The sequence below is a fragment of the Mustela nivalis genome (genome assembly GCF_964662115.1).
Source record: "Mustela nivalis genome assembly, chromosome: 10".
Classification (NCBI taxonomy): domain Eukaryota; kingdom Metazoa; phylum Chordata; class Mammalia; order Carnivora; family Mustelidae; genus Mustela; species Mustela nivalis.
In genome coordinates, this window is record NC_139029.1 from 22,188,986 (window position 1) to 22,206,147 (window position 17,162).

The following is a 17,162-nucleotide window of genomic DNA, read 5'->3' on the forward strand; positions in this document are numbered from 1 at the left end:
CCAGGGCTGCCTCCCCTTCTAGGGCAAGGCACAACCAGAGTAGACTTGGGGTTAAAGAGCCTACAGACTCCCATGTGCCCCGCTCCCTGTGCCAGGAGCTCAGCCAGGATCTGTGATTTGGGATGGGGCAGGGAGGTGCACGCTTAAGGCAAAGGGACATGATAGGAGCCCACAATTTCCACTATTCCTAATAGATACCATTTTATGCTCTTGCCATGGTCCTCTCAGGACCTAGAACCAGCATCTGGTGGTTCAAGGGACCTGGATCATCATCAGATCCATTATACATCCAAGCGGTCATCCAACTTACATATAAATTCTTAACCACCGCCAGTGACAGGGAACTCACCCTATGACTATCAAGTCTGCCCCTGCAGAGCCTCTGTAGATAACCTGAAAGCCACTGATGGAATTCAACAATCTCTCCCGTTTCCCAGATTGGAGAAAATGAGGCCCAGAGAAGGGCAGGGCCAGCTCACAGTTGCACAGCAAATGAGGTCCAGAACCCCGGGATTCTGACTTGCAGCTGAAGGCATATTTTGCACCCCAGGGTGACTTAGCATCTACAACTGTGCCTGGCACTTTGTGGGTGCCTCATAATATTTGCTAAATACAACTCTGGGTAGGGTTAGCTGGAGGCAATTCCGACTCTCTGATCCAACAGAATCGAGTCTTTCGGGAGTTCAGGACGCTGAGCTGCAGTGGCCTGGGGTGAGTCATGGGTCAGACACTGCTGCTCTGAAACTCTGCGGTCTGAGACTTGAGTTTACAACCAAATATGCCAACTGGGCATTTGGGATGGGGACAGTACAGATGCTCATTCAAACAGAAGACAGAGGAAAGAAGAGGGCATGGGAGCTCCAGGCTCCCTGGCACCTTGGGTGTAAAGCCTTGGGGAGGCCATTGGAGGTAGGGGGGTCCTCCTTGGCTCAGAGCCCGAGCCTCACATCACTGCTGTCTGCAGCAGGAGGGGCTGGTGTGGCAGCCAGTCTGGTCTCCCCTGGGAAAGGACGGGACTTATTGCGGGCTTAGAGCTGGAGCGGTCCTCTTAGATGATGAGTCCAACCTCCTCACTTTATAGAGGGGACATAGGGGGCCATAATTCCCCTCTGCAGGGCTCTGAGTCCAGAGCTCCCTGCATCAATTCAGGCCACCCTCGCTATAGTCCCATGAGGGGGGGGGGTGTTATGATTATTCCCATTTTACAGAAGAAAGACTAAACAACAGTAAGGCCAAGGCTGCCTAGATCTGGGAGAACTTCCGCTTCACTTATGTCTTCTACGGATTGGAAAAAGGACATGTCCCCTTTCCTACACCACGGTTTTTAGATTCATAGAACTTGTTGTTTCATTTCTGGGAGCATTTAGGAGCAGAAACGTTTTGTGAGATTTACTCAGTGTATCTTATCTCAAAGGAGCCTCCTGACAACTCTCCAAGGCAGATCAGTCTCCTGATTGAGAGAAGTGCAGGTGGAAGCCCAGAGAGGTCAAGTGTCTTGCCCCAAGGTCACCCAGTGACAAAGAGGTAGAGATGGAACTCAGACCCCAGCCTGACCCCAAAGCCCAAGTTCTTCCCTGTTGACCGCTCTGCCTCTGGTTCGCCAGCTGCTCAGAGAGGCAGAGGCCCGGAGGCCGGGTAATGCGTTCAAGCCTGCAGCCACAGTAACAGCTCTGCTAAAACCTTGGTGCACGGGGCTCACAGGCGGAAGAGTCTCAGATTCATCGGCCCTCTCCCTCTCCAGGTCAAGGCCAGAGGCCAAGGGCACTGGAATGGGGCTCTCTCGGACCACTACCGGCTCCATCGCCTGTAGCCTGGAACTAGCTTTAAATAAACACATTTCTAGAGCACCTGGCTGGCTTGGTCAGTAAAGCATGCAACTCTTGGGCTCGGGGTCAGGAGTTCGAGCCCTACACTGGGCACAGCGATTACTTTAAAAAGGACATTAAAAAGCAAACAAACAAAAAAAAAGCCATGAGGCACCTGGGCAGCTCAGTGGGTTAAAGCCTCTGCCTTCGGCTCAGGTCATGATCCCAGGGTCCTAGTATCGAGTCCTCTGCTCAGCAGGGAGCCTGCTTCCTCCTCTCTCTCTCTGCCTGCCTCTCTGCCTACTTGTGATCTCTGTCTGTCAAATAAATAATAAATAAGATATTAAAAAAAAAAAAAAACATTCCTGGTCTCAACTTGCTCTTCCATCACCCATGCCCCTCTGAAGCCCGAGAAGAGAAGAGATATCAATGATCACAGCTGACCATCTCTGCTTGGCCCAGATTTTACAAGCCCTCGCAACTCTTTTTCCCTTGATGATTCATCCAAGACCCGGGCTGTATCTTGTTTCCTTGGTGACAGGTCACTCTGTGCTTCAGGCCTCTGTATGCCCATCAGTAAATGGGTACAAAAACCACACCTACCTCACAGAGTTGTTAGGAGAGCTCACAGGTCTCCAGTTTCTTCCCTGGGTACCTTTCCCTCAACCTGCCTCATAGCAACTGTAACCTTGGCACGGTGATGGGTGAGTAGAAATGGGGGACAAGCAGCTCAGCAGGTCCCTAGTGGCTGAGGAAAGGGTTGGTTTCTCCAGCTGTGTTGGGGAGCTCCCTCCTCGGGGGAGCAGTGGGCGGTGGAAGCCATGGAGACCTAGGTCTGGGTTTGCATCCCCATTCTATCCCTGCCCTCCACGTGGCCACGGATGACTGAGACAGTAACCAGGGACAAGGCAGATAAAGAGCCTGGCTCACGGGCGACCCCAAACAAACAGAAGTCGGAGCTGCTGTTATTAGTTCCCTCTGAACCGTACGCTTCCCGCATAAAGAAACTAAGACTTGAAGCATTTATGGAGATGACCCTGACCCCGGAGTCCTCCAAACTGCCACAGGGTACGGCCGGAGCCGATGGCAGCGGGGAGGCTGAGGCTTAGAGAGGGGAAGGGACATGCTGGAAGTCACAAAGCAAGGCGGCAAGGTCTGTCTGAGCCCCAAGGTATTGCTCCTAACCCAGCCTCACATCTCAGAGCAGCTGCTGTTTACGGGGTGCTTATCCCCAAACCCCGCACCTGCCTACCCCTGCAACAGAGGCAAACCAGGGCCACCCCCCTCCATGGGTCCCCTGGGGGCCCTCTTCTCCATCCACCTTGCTCTGCCCACCTCATAAGGGTCTCGAGGACTGTTTGGCCTCAGTCTGTCCATCTGCAAAAGGGAGCTGACCATCCCAGCCGTCAAAAGGTATGAGGAACAAAAAGGGTCAGTGGCCCAGACAATGCTGTGCTCTATGCTCCTGACACCCAAGCCTGGCCCAAGGGCCCAAAGCGCCTAGAGCAGAGCGGAGGCCCCACATCCATCCCAGGAGGCCACCAGCTTGCAGGCACAGCTGCTTTGGAGCCCAGGCCCCCCCACAGGAGCCCAGCTCCCTCCAATCTCCACCATCACTACTGCTAATAACGACATCAATCAGGTTGACCACGTTTCACACCATTACTCGCAGCTCAGCTGGAAGCTACGTCTTTTCTCCCCTCACCCACCACCTTCGAGAAAGCAGAGAGCTTTCCAGAAGGGAAGAGAATGAAAACAGCATTTTTCTGAATGCCTACTGTGTGCACGACACCTGGCTAACCCCTTTTTACAACTCCACTAGGTAGGGATGGCTCTTTCTCTTCACTGGAGGAAGAGACTAGGGGCCCGGAGGAGTGAATGCATGTGTCCAAGGTCACCCAGAGCGGGGACGAGAACGGCCATGGCAGTGAGGTATGACTGACGCTCACTGGCTCGTGGGCCCAGCCGAGTGCATGATCCTATTGAAATATTATCAATTTCAGGGGTGTCTGGGTGGCTCAGTGGGTTAAAGCCTCTGCCTTCGGCTCGGGTCAGGATCCCAGGGTCTTGGGATCGAGCCCCACATCGGGCTCTCTGCTCAGCAGGGAGCCTGCTTCCTCCTCTCTGTCTGCTACTCTGTCTACTTGTGATTGCTCTCTGTTAAATAAATAAATAAAATCTTTAAAAAAAAAAAAAAGAAAGAAATATTATCAATTTCAGATGAGGAAGCTGAAGTCAGAAGCAGGGAAGAGACCTGTCTGAGATCATGCACGGCACAAACACCAGCCGTGGACTGCTGCTGGAGGACAGGGGGCTCTCTGCTCCGGCAGTAAAATACACCCGTCCTGGGTCTGTCACTGGCTAGCTTAGAGACCTCAGGCAAACGTCGTCACCTCTCTGAGCCTCAGTCTCCGCATCTGACATAGGGGAGAGCGAGAATATCCATCCCGTTGTGCCGAAGAACAACGAGGATAAAAACAGTGAAAGCTAACGTTTATCGATCGCTGAACACGTACCAGGCACTCTGCCAAATGCTTTACATATGTAAGCTCATTTAGTTAAATGAGGTAATGCATATAGAGTGCTTAGCACAGGACTCCAGGAATGGGAACGGTAATGATAATGATGAAATTGACGAGGATTCCCCTGGGCAAATCTCCTTGGTCCATCTTCTTACAGGAAGAACAGGGTGGCCTGTAAGGTTGCAGGAAGGAGGTGAACCCAGAAAGAAGGGGAGGGTTGGGGCAGGGGAGAAAAAAGAGGAGCACCTAAAAATAAGGGAGTGAATAGCATTAAAAAGGTCAAGATGATACACCAAGTAGAACTCGGGAAAGGAAGGGACTCAAGGTGTTCTACAGAAGGGAACCAGACTAAGACACCCTGAAACCTCCAGGCCAGCCCAGACACCATCCCAGTCCCAGATGGGCAGGAATGGCCGGACCCCAGAAGATACAGAGCAGTGGTCCTCCCCCATTTTATAGATGGAAAAATCAAGGCTTGCAGTGGGGAAAAGGCTTGCCTGAGTTCACAGGATCTCAGTGGCAGAGCAGGACTAGAATCCAAGCCTCCTGCCTCTCAGCTCAGTGCCCAACTACCTGCTGCTTCCCACAGAGGAAGAATACAGAGGGGTACCTAGATATGCCTGGGCCACAATTCCAGGAAAGTATCCCATGGTGTATATATTATTAACATAACAGTAGTTAATAGTTATGTTAACAATAGTTTATTGAACATCCGCTCAGTGCTTGGCACAATGCTAAGTTCATCACTTGTATTTACTCCTCAATACAACCTTAAGAATGGGCAACTGTTTATATTATCACTAACAGATGACAAAACTGTGGCTCAGAGAGGGTAAGCCACTTGCCAAAGATCACACAGCTAGGAAGTGACAAAGCCAGCGCTCAAACGCAGGTCTGTTCTATCAAACTCCAGAGCCCTGTCCCTACTCTTGTCCGCCTGAATGTAAAGCCCCCACTTGCTCCTCCCACCCCCCAGGACACACTCACCCTACCTAATCCCTCACCCACAGCAAGTCTATCCCGATTACAGAAGAGTGTCTAGAACTAGCCTATTTTACTGTAATGATCAAACCCTGTTCAAAAGAGGAAAAATGACAGTTCCTCTTCTAAAGTTTGCAGCTGAGAAACACTTAACAGACTTTTCCTTCTCAGCCTCTTTCCACTGGATGGGAAAGTAGCCTCCCTTCTCTCTCCACATCATGTCAGGCTGTTGGAGCCCAGCCTTCTGGAGCACGAGAAGCCGTCAGGCAGCCGAGGCCCCCGGGGGTTAGCGTCAGCCGAAGGGACCCACTCTGCCATCCACCGAGGCAGAACAGAGGCGAGAGAGCAATTTTCAAGTCCCTCCTCGGAGCACCCCCTCCCTGAAAATTATCTCATCTAACTCCCACAAGTAGCCCAAAGCCACCCAGCCAAGTTGTAGGAGAATCAGAATCCCACCCAGGTCTTGCCTAATTCCGGAGACCCTATAGGCTTGTGAACCCTTTAGTGGAAGGGCCGAGGGAGCTTAGCTGGAGAGAGGTCTGGAGGCAGGTGAGTGGGAGGCAGGGAGGAGTAAAGACCTCCTAAGGGACTCTGATGGCTCTGTGCCAGAACTGCTTATATTTTATAATGAAGAAGGCAACAGAGTAAGCTGGCCAGCTGCCTGACTTCAAAGCCTGGCTCCTAACCATGGAACTTTGGGCAAGTTGCTTGATAGGATCATTACGAGGACTGAATAAGTTAATACACGGAAAAGGGCTTCCAAGGGCACCTAACACCTAGTAAATGCTGCCGAAAGCTAACCATTGTTTGCTGCAGCAGCAGAGAATGGGGCAGAATGCCAAATGGGCTTACCTTTGGGGTGTGGGACTGGGCTTAGAAGGAACCGTACCTTTATGTTCTGCACTGTTGGATTATTTATTGATTCATTTTTCACAATAAATGTCCATTACTTTTTTAAGAATAAAGCAAGTCCTCCTTTAAATTTTAAAAATGAATGAGCAGGGGGAAAAAATCCTTGGAAAAGTTTCATCATTTCTTGGCATTTTGTATTCCTCAAAGTATATAAAGGAGGGTGTTTCGACTGTGAGCCTGGAGTTGCCAAATAACTGATTCATTAATTTATTTTACAAATATTAATGGACTGCCAGGCCCTGTTCCAGCTGCTGGGGATTTAGCAGGCAACAAAACAGATAATCTTTGCCCTTCTAGAGTTTCCATTCTACCTGATTTTAATTAACCCCCTCTGCAACCCTCAAGGATGAGGCATTTTGCAGGCAGACAGATCAAGGCGGCCCAAGGAAGGGAAGTCCCTTGCCCTGCGTCCCACAGATGGGGAAAGAGCTACAGTCTTCATGGCCTGGCTGCTCCCACCACCGCCCAGGAGGGCAAGGCTGCGGATGACAAGTTTGGGGCTGGCGTGCCTGAGAGGGGAGAAACCAGATGAATGAGGTCTGCACATCCAGGCTCAGAGCTTCCCTCTGCATTACTGTATGCACCTGTGCTGGGAAAGCGTGGGGGCAGGCAACAGTGGGAACCAGAGGGTGGAGTTGGGCATCAGGGAGGCTTAGTGCTGGGAGCTCTGCCCAAGGAGGTCCCTGTGCACCTCTCTGCCTAGAGGCTCCACATAGCCTCAAAACCCCTAGTTGTCAGGCCCGAGCTCTAGGATGGGCAGGAGACCCTGGCTTCTCCTGAACACGCTCCCCAAATTCACCTGCCAGAGCTTGAGTTGAAGAGCACTGGTCCCCTTCAGTCCTCAGATTCACTCCACCGACCTCCCTGAGGCAAGAACCTGAGTTCCCTGAGCTGGGATGAAGCAGAGTTTCCCCAGATGCTCCCCTCCCTGCCAGGGCACCCCAGGATCCCCACCCCTCACCCCTGCCTGCCCAGGCGAGGTGCTGGTCCCCACCCATGACGCTGGGGAGGAACCGATGGCTGATGGAGAGCCCCTGGGTGCAGTGGCCACAATCAAAGCGGGGAGGGCGGTCAGCACCCAGTTTGACAGACTGGCCCAGGACCTGGCAGTTCCTTGCGACGCTCTCCAAGAGAGGTGGCTCTCCATTCCCAGGCCTGCCCAGTCAGGAGGGTGAAGGCAGGCAGAAACAGCACAAAGGAGGAGGAGGAGGGTACGGTTCTTGGAGTCTAAGATCCCAACACACACACGGACGAACGTGGACCAGAAATGGTTAGAGAGCTAGAGACACCCCAAGGAGAAAGACGGAGACAGACACAGAGGAGCAGAGACTTTGCGAGAAACACTCAACACGGGCACAGACCCCCGAGCAAGGGAGAGCCGCTAGCAACCGAGGAATCTAGCGGAAAACACCCGGCAGGGACCTCAGCGTCTCCGCCGAGCAGCCCGGGACACACCCCCCGGCCCCAGCGAGCCACAGTCCCTCAGCAGGCCACTCGCATGGTGCCGGTGGGCGTGGGGGGGGACCCGCGCGCAGGACGCACTCGGGGACCGGGGAGCGCCTGGCGGGGAGCGCACACAAAGAGCCAGCCCGGCCAGCAGGAGCAGGCTCCGCCCGTCCGCTCCGTGACTCCGGCCCACCCCCCTACCCCAAGCTGGGACTCGCGGCAGACACGCACGGAGACCCACGGCCCACCCGCACGCCCGGGACCCCGCCCCGCCAAGCCCCACCCGGCCCCGGCCGCCCGGCGCTCACCAGCTGCAGGCAGCAGAAGGCGACGAGCGTGCAGCGCCCACTGCACTTGCCCATGGCTCCGGGGGCCGTGCGGGCCGTCCGCCGCGGCGCCCCTCTAGCTCGGCGGCCGCCGCCTTCTCCGCGCCGCGCGGGCTCCGCGTCCTCCCGGCTGCGCGCCCCGGGCGGCGGGGCCGGGAGCCTAGGGCCGGGCCCGGGGGCGCCGGGTCCTCAGGGCGGGGGCCGGCCGCTCGCGCTCCGAGTCCATGGTCCGTCGGCCCGCGCTGGCTCTGCCGCGCCGCGCCTCCTTTGTCTGGCCGGCCGGCAGCCAGGCGCGCCTCCTTGCCCCGGGGCGGCTGGCGGGGAGCGCGGAGCGGGGGACGCGGGCACCGAGCGCCGCGCGGCGCAGAGCAGCACTGCCCAGCTGGGGCAGCCGCCCGGGCGCTCCGCGGCCGCGGCTTCCCGGCCCCACCACGTGGCTTCGCTGCCGCCGCCGCCGCCGCCACGGGCAGGGAGGGTGGGAGGGAGGGGCGGGGCGGCCGCGGGAGCAGAGAGGAGGGGAGAAGGGGTAGGGCAGTGGAGGAGGCGGGAGAGGCAGGGAGTGACTGGGAGGAGCGCAGGCTTGAGGGCCCTGGGTCAGACCCGGACTTCCCGGCTGCTGGAGAGCTGTGTGACCTTGGGCATGTCACGTCTCCTCTCTGGGCCTCAGCTTTCTTAGCAAAGTGGGAATAATGTCAGCTTCAGAGTTGCCAAGAGGGTGGAAAGCAGTTGTGTGACTAAAACTCTTAATCCTGTGCCTGAGCTCCTGAGGGTGCTGGAGCTCTCCTCTCTCCACCCTGTCCCTGGGACCCCGAGGTTCCAGGTTTGACCCTCTCATTCCACTCTGGTTCCCAGATCTGCTCCTCATCCCAGCCTCCTTCCTAAGTGTCTGGTCACGTGTTCGTCCTTCCCTCTTTCCTTATACTGGCATTTACTGAGGCCGGACTGCATACACACCCCTCGGGGACCCAGGGGTCCAGAGATGAGCACTGCAGCACGGTCCCAGAGCGCACTGAGCTTCCCAGTGCAGGGAACAGACAGGCTCCCAGAGGCATGAGGGTGAGATGCCTGATAGCAGAGACAGAGGTCCTCCCAAGGGCTGTGGCCAGCCCCTCACCCCCACTGCAGTGGGGAGGAAGTCAGAAAGCAGAAGACTGCCTCCTTCCAAATGCCTGGGTGGCTCAGTCAGTTAAGTGTCTGCCTTCTGCTCAAGTCATGATCCCAGAGTTCTGGAACCGAGCCCCATATCAGGCATCCGGCTCCTTGTTGGTCTGGGAGTCTGCTTCTCCCTCTCCCTCTGCTGCTCCCCCTTCTTGTGCTCTCTCTTTTTCTTTCTCTCTCAAGTAAATAAATAAAATATAAAAAAAAAAAAAAAAAAAAAAAAAAAAGATTGCTCTCTCCAAGACACCTTGAAAAGCACTCGAACTTCCAAACCCGTGCCAAATCCATTTCATCCTCCCTGCCTCCCTCCAAACTTCCTATAGTCACCTCTGTGGTTCGCATCACTCAGGCAGGAATTCCTGTGTCATCCTCTTCCGCTTCTCTGTCCCATCTGGCCATTCTGTGAACCGTACCTTCCCAATAATATCTATAAAATTCCTACTGTGTGCCAGGCTCTCCACTGGGAGCGAGGGAACCAACCAGTCTCTGTAGCCACTGGGAGAACAGTTCATTGAGGGACTGTCCTTACAACTGGAAATACATAATGACAGACTCTGATGAGTGTTCACTCTCAAGGACGAAAAAGGGTAAAAGACAGCATAAGGGGGCACAGTCCAGGTGTGGAAACCAGGAAGGGCTTCCTTGAGGAAATGGCATTAATCCTGAGAAGACTACAGGAGGGAAGGAGGAGGGGGAGTGTGTGGGGGGAAGCAGTGTTTGGGGCTGAAGAAACAGAACGTTGCTAATTCTTCCCACCTTCTCTGCTCTAACTAGCCGCTTCTGACCAGCGGGCAGTGTGAGGCAGATCCAGACCTGGGGTTCTGCACCCACACAGCCTGGGTTCCAGTCCCAGCCCTGCTGCCACTTGTATGCTGCTCCCATAGTAAGCTCTCAGATCCATTCTTATAATCTTCTCCTGGGACCAGCTCTGTAATTGGTGGGGTCTGCAGCAGAAGGAAAATGCACGGCTCCTTGTTAAAAACCCAAGGATGACGACCCAGCAGAGCATGAATCCAAGCACCGGGAGGGCGCTGCAGGCCCAGGGAGACTGTGTACCCCCCGAAGTCAGAAACCAGCCTCATCCTCTCCCCAGACTACTAAAATGGGCTCTTCACTGCCCCACCACCACCACCCCCCAGCCATTCCTGGGCATGCAGCTGAGTGTTTTGAGACACACAGGTTATTCCTAGAGTTGAAACTCCTTGTGCTAAGGTTTTCACTTGGGAGTAATAGGCCGAGGGAACAGTGGGAACTTTTCTCAGCCGTGCCTGGCGAGGAACAGCTGTGTCCCACCGGTTTCTATGACCAGACGGGCTTCCAGAGTCTGTGAAGTCCCTGAGATGATATGCAAAGCTTCATGTGAGCAGATGTGCCTTTTTCTGGGGAGAGGCTTTCATCAGATTCTTCAAAGAGTCTGTTTCCACAAAAGAATGAGAACTGGCCCCACGAAGCCTCGGCCCAGATGTAACGGTTCTCCAGCAGATCCTCTTTGGGGTCTCTTCCAGAAAGAGCCTCTACCAGCTTCCTCCATGACTTTAACGATGCAATTCAATAATATTAACAATAATAGCTACCACGTCTTGAGTGCTTACTCTGAGCCGGTTGCTTGATATATATTATCTCATTTAAGCCCTAGAATAGCGCTGGGCTCCATTGGGGCTGTAACCAGCCCTTCCCAGGCTCTCGGGTGGATCACATCCCACCCAGGACACCCCGTTCCAAGGCCTGGCTGTAGCACTCTTAAGTCCATCCCACAGGGCAAAGGAGGGTCTGTCCTGACCTCAGCAGATTCAGCCGCTGGCCCCAGGTCATTCCGAGTCCAAGCCTTGCCCTAATGAAGCCACGCACACACCGTGACATCTTCCAAGCTTTGTGTGTTTTGTTCTGTCTAAAGTGTGTCTCCCGTCTAAATTCTTAACCTGGAGAACTGTAATTTTCAAATCTCAGCACAACTGTCACTTCCCCTCGGAAGCCTTCGTCACCCTCTGGGACCCAGGGCGGTGCCTTCACTTTTGGGCTAGCAGTGGTCTGGGCTACCTCCATTTAAGCTTTTCCTGGGATTTACTATACTTGTCTGATTTCACGGGTTTCCCACAATAGACTGCGAGCTCTCTGCGGATAGCAACTGGGTCAAAAATTATCTCTATATCCCTCAGGGCTTGGATGGGGCCAGGAGTCAGCAAATATGTGATGAATGAATGATCCTCCTGGCCTCAGGCTTCAGCATACCTCGAGCTCTCTTTACCCCCTGGAAGTCCAGCGTTCTCAGGGGGTGGGGTGGGGGTGGGGGGAAGGCGGTCTAATTGTAGGAACAGCCAGAAACAGCTTCGGGAGATGTCGGGGGGTTAGGAAACGGGGGATGACGTCCAGCAGGGCTGGTAATAGCCCAGATGAAGGATGACTAACCCCTCAAGTAGGGAGAGGCTGTGGGGCAAATGAAGTAGGATTTTGAAATAAAGGACAGAGATGATTCAGAGAGAACCCACGCTTCCTGAGTGAGGAGGCAGAGTCACGGTCAGCCCTGGAGAGAGGCATGGGAGGGGCTGCTGTAGGCTTGAGATTTACCAGGTGGTGAGGAGTTCCCCCTTTGTCCTAAACCAAGAGGTCTCAGGGTCTGAATATTCCACCATAGTCCCTCTGAGGGTTAACACTGAGAGTTCCACAGAAAGTTCACTCATGAGATGGCTAAAATGTTAAGCCTATTCATTTCTGGGGTGCCTGGGTGGCTCAGTGGGGTTGGACCTCTGCCTTCAGCTCCGGTCATGATCTCAGGGTCCTGGGATCGAGCCCTGCATTGGGCTCTCTGCTCAGCGGGGAGCCTACTTCTCCCACACCCCCTCTGCCTACCCCTCTGACTCCTTGTGATCTCTCTCTCTCTCTGTCAAATAAATAAAATCCTTTTTTAAAAAAAAAGCCTATTAATTTCTTCTTCTTCCATGTTAGAGGACAGAACATGCTCACTAACGATCATTTCTGGGGTATTTTGTGACACCAACCAATTCTTCAGCACCGACTGTTTGTCTGACAATTCACCCCATTTCGGACACTGAGGACCCAGAATGAGCAGGGCTCCGCAGCTGAAGAGTCAGTCCCACAAGACTGCCTGCCCCGTGGATGCCAGCCACAACCTCTGGTCACCCCTGCTTCTCCCCAACCAGCTCTAAGTCGGGGATCCCTTTGACCTCCTCCTCAGCTCCCATAATTCTCTCGTGAACCCCTCACAGAACAAGCACAGAAAGGTGCTTGACTTACCTTTACTGGTTTCTTAGAAAGGATTCAAATAAACAGCCAGAGGAAGAGGTGGGTCAGGCGATGTCTGGAAGGGTCTCTCCCTGAGGGGTTGGGGCGTACCATCCTTCTAGAAGGTTCCCCAGCCCAGAAGCTGCTCCAGATCTCATTGCTCGAGAGATTTTATGGAGTTCAGTCTGCAGGGCCTTCCCAACCCCAGGCCTTCCCAGAGATGAGTGGGAGCGGCTGACAGTTTCACCTCTAGTCACTTAATCTGTCTGGTGACCAGCCCCGTCCTGAGTCCCCTCATGAGAATAAACCCAAATGTCATCCAAGGAGACTCACGAATAACAAAAGGCAATCCTATCACTGGGGAAATTCCAAGAATTTCAGGAGATCTCACAAATGGGGACGAAGACCAGATATATTTTATATGATATCACAATAGCTAATGTCTCTTAAGCATTCTGGACCAGGCACTGTCCTGAGCGATTTCTCTCAGTGAATCATTAAACCTCACCACATACCTTTAAGGTAGGTGCTATCATCATCATGCCCTTTTTCCAGATGGGGAAACTGAAGCTCAGACAGGTTAGAGCACTTGTCCAGGGTCACATGTCACAGGGACATGGCAGAAACAAGATTTGTCCCCAGGCAGAACTACCTGTAATATTTCTGTTTCATTCCTTGCGTTTTTCAAGCTTTTCTTTTTTTACAGAACCTTTCCTTCCAAAGAAATCATACATTTCTAAAACAACAAAGTGGACCTGCGTGTGTGGGAGTGTGTTTGGGGAAAGAGGACCAGCAGACTGCTCTGTCCGTCTGTCCTCACCTCCTGTGCAGGCCTCCAAATTAACACCTCAATGCAAGCTCTCTCAGGGACAAGTGGGAAGGCTACTGGCCTGGATGAGCTTCCAGAGGCCTTTTTGGAAGAGGGGAGAAATGAAGAGCGGGGGAGAACCTGAAGGGCAGAGAGGTTGTGTGAGTTCTGTTAAGCCACATAGCTCATTAAGAGACCTGGATGTCAAGACCTCCGGGTCAGGTCCAGGACTGCGCTGGGCACTGTGCTAGGAGCTCTGGAGTTGAAAATGAAGAGGACAGGTGCCCTGGAGAACCCTCGGGATAAAGGCTTGGGGGTTAGCACACTGGCCAACAGTGTGGCATCGCCTATTGCTGCTGCTGCTGCTGCTTCTTCTTTTTTTTTAAAGTAATCTCTACACCCAGCGTGGGGTTCGAACTCACAACCCTGAGATCAAGAGTCACGTGCTCTACTGAGCAAGTCAGCTAGGCACTCCCACTGCTTATCTTCTTAAACCCCGAGTTTTCGCCCACCTGCCTTCCCTCTCTGGCCCCTGACAGGCCCCTGGGTTTGTGAGTCTTGGGTCTGCAGGGCAGGCAGAACAGACAAGCAGGTGGTTACTGGCATTGTGTAGAGCGGCGGAGGGCCTCCGGGTGCAGAGACAGGATGGTGGAGAGAGTGGGTAACTCTGCGTGGTGATGGAAAACTTCAGAGAAAAGACAGTGCTGACTCAGGTTTAGGCTGCCAGGGGGAAGTGCGGACACACGAGCGTCCAACAGGGAGGTGTGTTTCAGGAATGCTGCCCCCTTTTCTTTAAGTTCTGCATGTACTTTTAACCTCCTCTTGCTTCCTTCTTGCCGCCATTCCTCTCCAACCAACTGGCCTCAAAATCTCAGTTTTGGAGCAAATCTTCTTTTTTTTTTTTTGACAGACAGAGATCACAAGTAGACAGAGAGGCAGACAGAGAGAGGAAGAGAAGCAGGCTCCCCGCTGAGCAGAGAGCCCGACGTGGGGCTCGATCCCAGGACCCTGGGATCATGACCCGAGCCGGAGGCAGAGGCTTCAACCCACTGAGCCACCCAGGCGCCCCGCGGAGCAAATCTTAAAAGGAAAAAACAAATCTCCGCTAAGCAGAAATGGCTGAGAGAAAAGGAAGAGGCTGGCATAGGGTGTCAGTGAGCGGACAAGGTCTAGGTTGGGAGACCCCAAACAGTTCGTAGAAAGTGTCGTCTCCTTGTCTGGGGCAGTGGGGTCCAGAACGCCTAGCACAGCCTCTGCGGCCAAGACGCATCTCCCTTTCCAGTAGTCCCTCGTGGCTGCGGACTTCTAGTTAAAGTCTGCCCTCTCCAGTCAGCCCTGTACTTGGCTGGGCCTTCATGGTGCTGTGCTGGGGCTGCACTTGTCTGGGGGATCCCCTGGGATAGGAAGGACTGGCAGGGTTAGCTCAGGCCTCCCGACCCCAGGCTCCAACAGGATTCCCAATCCCCTGCTGGCTCCCCATCCCTCACCCAGGTGTCCTTTCACAACAATGCACTGAATCCTAAAATTAGCATCTTCGAGTCTGGGGCAAATGACCATCTAGAATCATAGAACAGTGGAGCTGGGAAAGGGGTCCTCTAATTGCGTAGCTCCCAGCATTAGTGTGTAGACCTGCCCTTGAACCTGGGCCTCACACCTGCCCGGCTCAAACCCAATCTCTGCAGACAGGACCTGCTTACAGGTACTTTGTAATAGACGCCCCTGGGGAGTCTGTGAGCCGCTTGAGCCCTCTAAATCGATACAGCGCAAAGCTGTGCAAAGCTGCTGTCTTCTAGTCCACTTCGTCTGGGCTCTGCACTTTGAAGCCCCCCAGAGGAAGAGCCTTTTCTTTTCTCCAGCGCAGCCATCTGGTGTATGAAGACACTGATCTGTCTTGCATGGTTCCCAAAGCTGTTCCTCACAAAGATCTTCTGGGAGGGTACCCAGAACCGAAAGCCAAGCCTCATCAGGTGTCCTTGTCAGAGTAGGGAGAAAACTGGACTGGCTCCCTTTCCGCAAGACCAGCCCAGAGCTGCCACACTGGCTTTCATGACCCTTTGCAATCTGGCTCCTCCAGAGCTTTCCAAGGCTCCTACTCATCTGCCTGTCACGCCTCCACCATGCTGTTCCCGCCATGTGCTGTGTGTCATTTCTGAACACTCCCGATTTGGTGATCTGTGCTACTGTCCCTGTTTTTTCCACTATCCAGGCTGTACTTCCCGGCTCCCAGCTCCCTCCCATCTCCCCAGGTTCTTTTTTTAAAAAATTCATTTATTTGACAGAGATCACAAGTAGGCAGAGAGGCAGACAGAGAGAGAGGGGGGAAGCAGGCTCCCTATTGGACCTGGGATCATGACCTGAGCCGAAGGCAGAGGCTTAACCCATTGAGCCACCCAGGCGCCCCTTCTCCCCACATTCTAACTCTCAGTACAACTTAACGCTAACTCCTCCTCAGGCACTGTCCCTGGCTTATAGGCATGCCTCCAGGATGGATTAGATTCTGTTTGAGTTGCTTATTTGTATCTTTTCCAAAAAGGAGGGCATGAGATGACACAAAATGCAGATAAATGTGGTACCTTTTTCTGGAGTGTCAATTTTACTTGGTGCTCAGTCATTTAAAACATTTATTAGTGTAAAACAAGTACAGCTACGTTAGGAAGCAGCACACAAAACCACGCACATTTAAACAGTCAATTTCTCTAGGAAAACGGTAGGGGGACTGCTCTGAGTTAAGAGACACTAGAGAGACAGAATAGCCAGACACATGAAACTCAATTGATTCCAGATTGAAAAAAAAAAAAAACAGCTATAACAGACATTAAAAAAAAAAAGATTTTATTTTTTGGACAGACAGAGATAGCAAGAGAGAGCAGGAGCAGGGAAGAGAGAGAGAAGCAGATTCCCCACTGAGCAGGGAGTGGGATGTGGGGCTCAATCCCAGGACCCCAGAATCATGACCCGAGCTGAAAGCAGAGGCTTAATTGACTGAGCCACGCAGGCGCCCCTATAAAAGACACTTTTGATACAGAGGAAATTTTAATATGATCATTGGACAGTATTACAGATTGCTGCTAATTTTCGTAGTCGTGGTAATGTTAACTGTGGTTATGGAAGAAAATTCCTAGGAGATGCTTGCTGAAGTATTTGGGAATATTTGGGAGTGAAGAAGTATGACGTCTCTTACTCTCAATAGTCACTGAAAGTTGTATATATGTTGTGTGACAGAGAGAGAGATTGTTGAATTATCAAATCTAGGTGGGGCATATAGATATTCACTATATTAATCTTTCAAATTTTGTTTGAATATTTTCAAAATAGTAAGTGGGGGGGTCTTACATTTTAGGTTTAAGGTAATGTTTCTTTTCTTTCTTTCTTTTTTTTTTTTTTTAAAGATTTTATTTATTTGACAGAGATCACGAGTAGGCAGAGAGAGGAAGAGAAGGAAGGGAAGCAGGTTCCCTGCTGAGCAGAGAGCCCGATCAATGCGGGGCTCAATCCCAGGACCCTGGGATCATGACCTGAGCTGAAGGTGGAGGCTTTAACCCACTGAGCCACCCAGGCGCCCCAAGGTAACATTTAAAAGTTATTAATTTCAAGTCTCTCCTGCCCCAGTTTATTCTTCTCCATCATTAAGGACACACAAGGGGAAAAGTTTGAGAGGTCCTGGCTTTTGTTTTTCTCCCCACCATTCTCCCCTAGCAACTCCCCAAAAGACTATGACTATCATTTCTGTATTCTCAGAGCCTGCCACAGCACCTGTCACAGAGGGGTGTTAAATAACTCCTTCCTGAGTGAGCAAACCCCCTGACTTCATAATATGGATGCGACCTTGGAAAACCCATAACTCCTCTCAGTTTCCCCTCCTGTAAGCTGAGGCTGGACCAGATGACCCGAGCACTCGGAAGGCCCTTTCTAGCTCTGGCACCTTTGGATGCTGTCCCAGGGGTTCTGAATGGAAGTCACAGGC

General features: G+C 52.8%; 1 protein-coding gene across 2 annotated transcripts in view; it reads right to left on the reverse strand.

The window, feature by feature from the left end:
• Window positions 1-17,162, reverse strand: part of NKAIN1 (sodium/potassium transporting ATPase interacting 1) — a 53,359-nt gene that overhangs the window by 32,363 nt on the left and 3,834 nt on the right. Inside the window, exon 1 of one of the 2 annotated variants that reach the window (XM_082685776.1) lies at window positions 7,975-8,160. The exons of the other annotated variant lie outside the window; for it this stretch is intronic. Coding sequence (XP_082541902.1) covers window positions 7,975-8,028 — 54 coding nt within the window. The 5' untranslated portion in view covers window positions 8,029-8,160. Of the gene's footprint in view, window positions 1-7,974; window positions 8,161-17,162 lie in introns of those variants that run through there. 2 annotated transcript variants of the gene reach the window in all.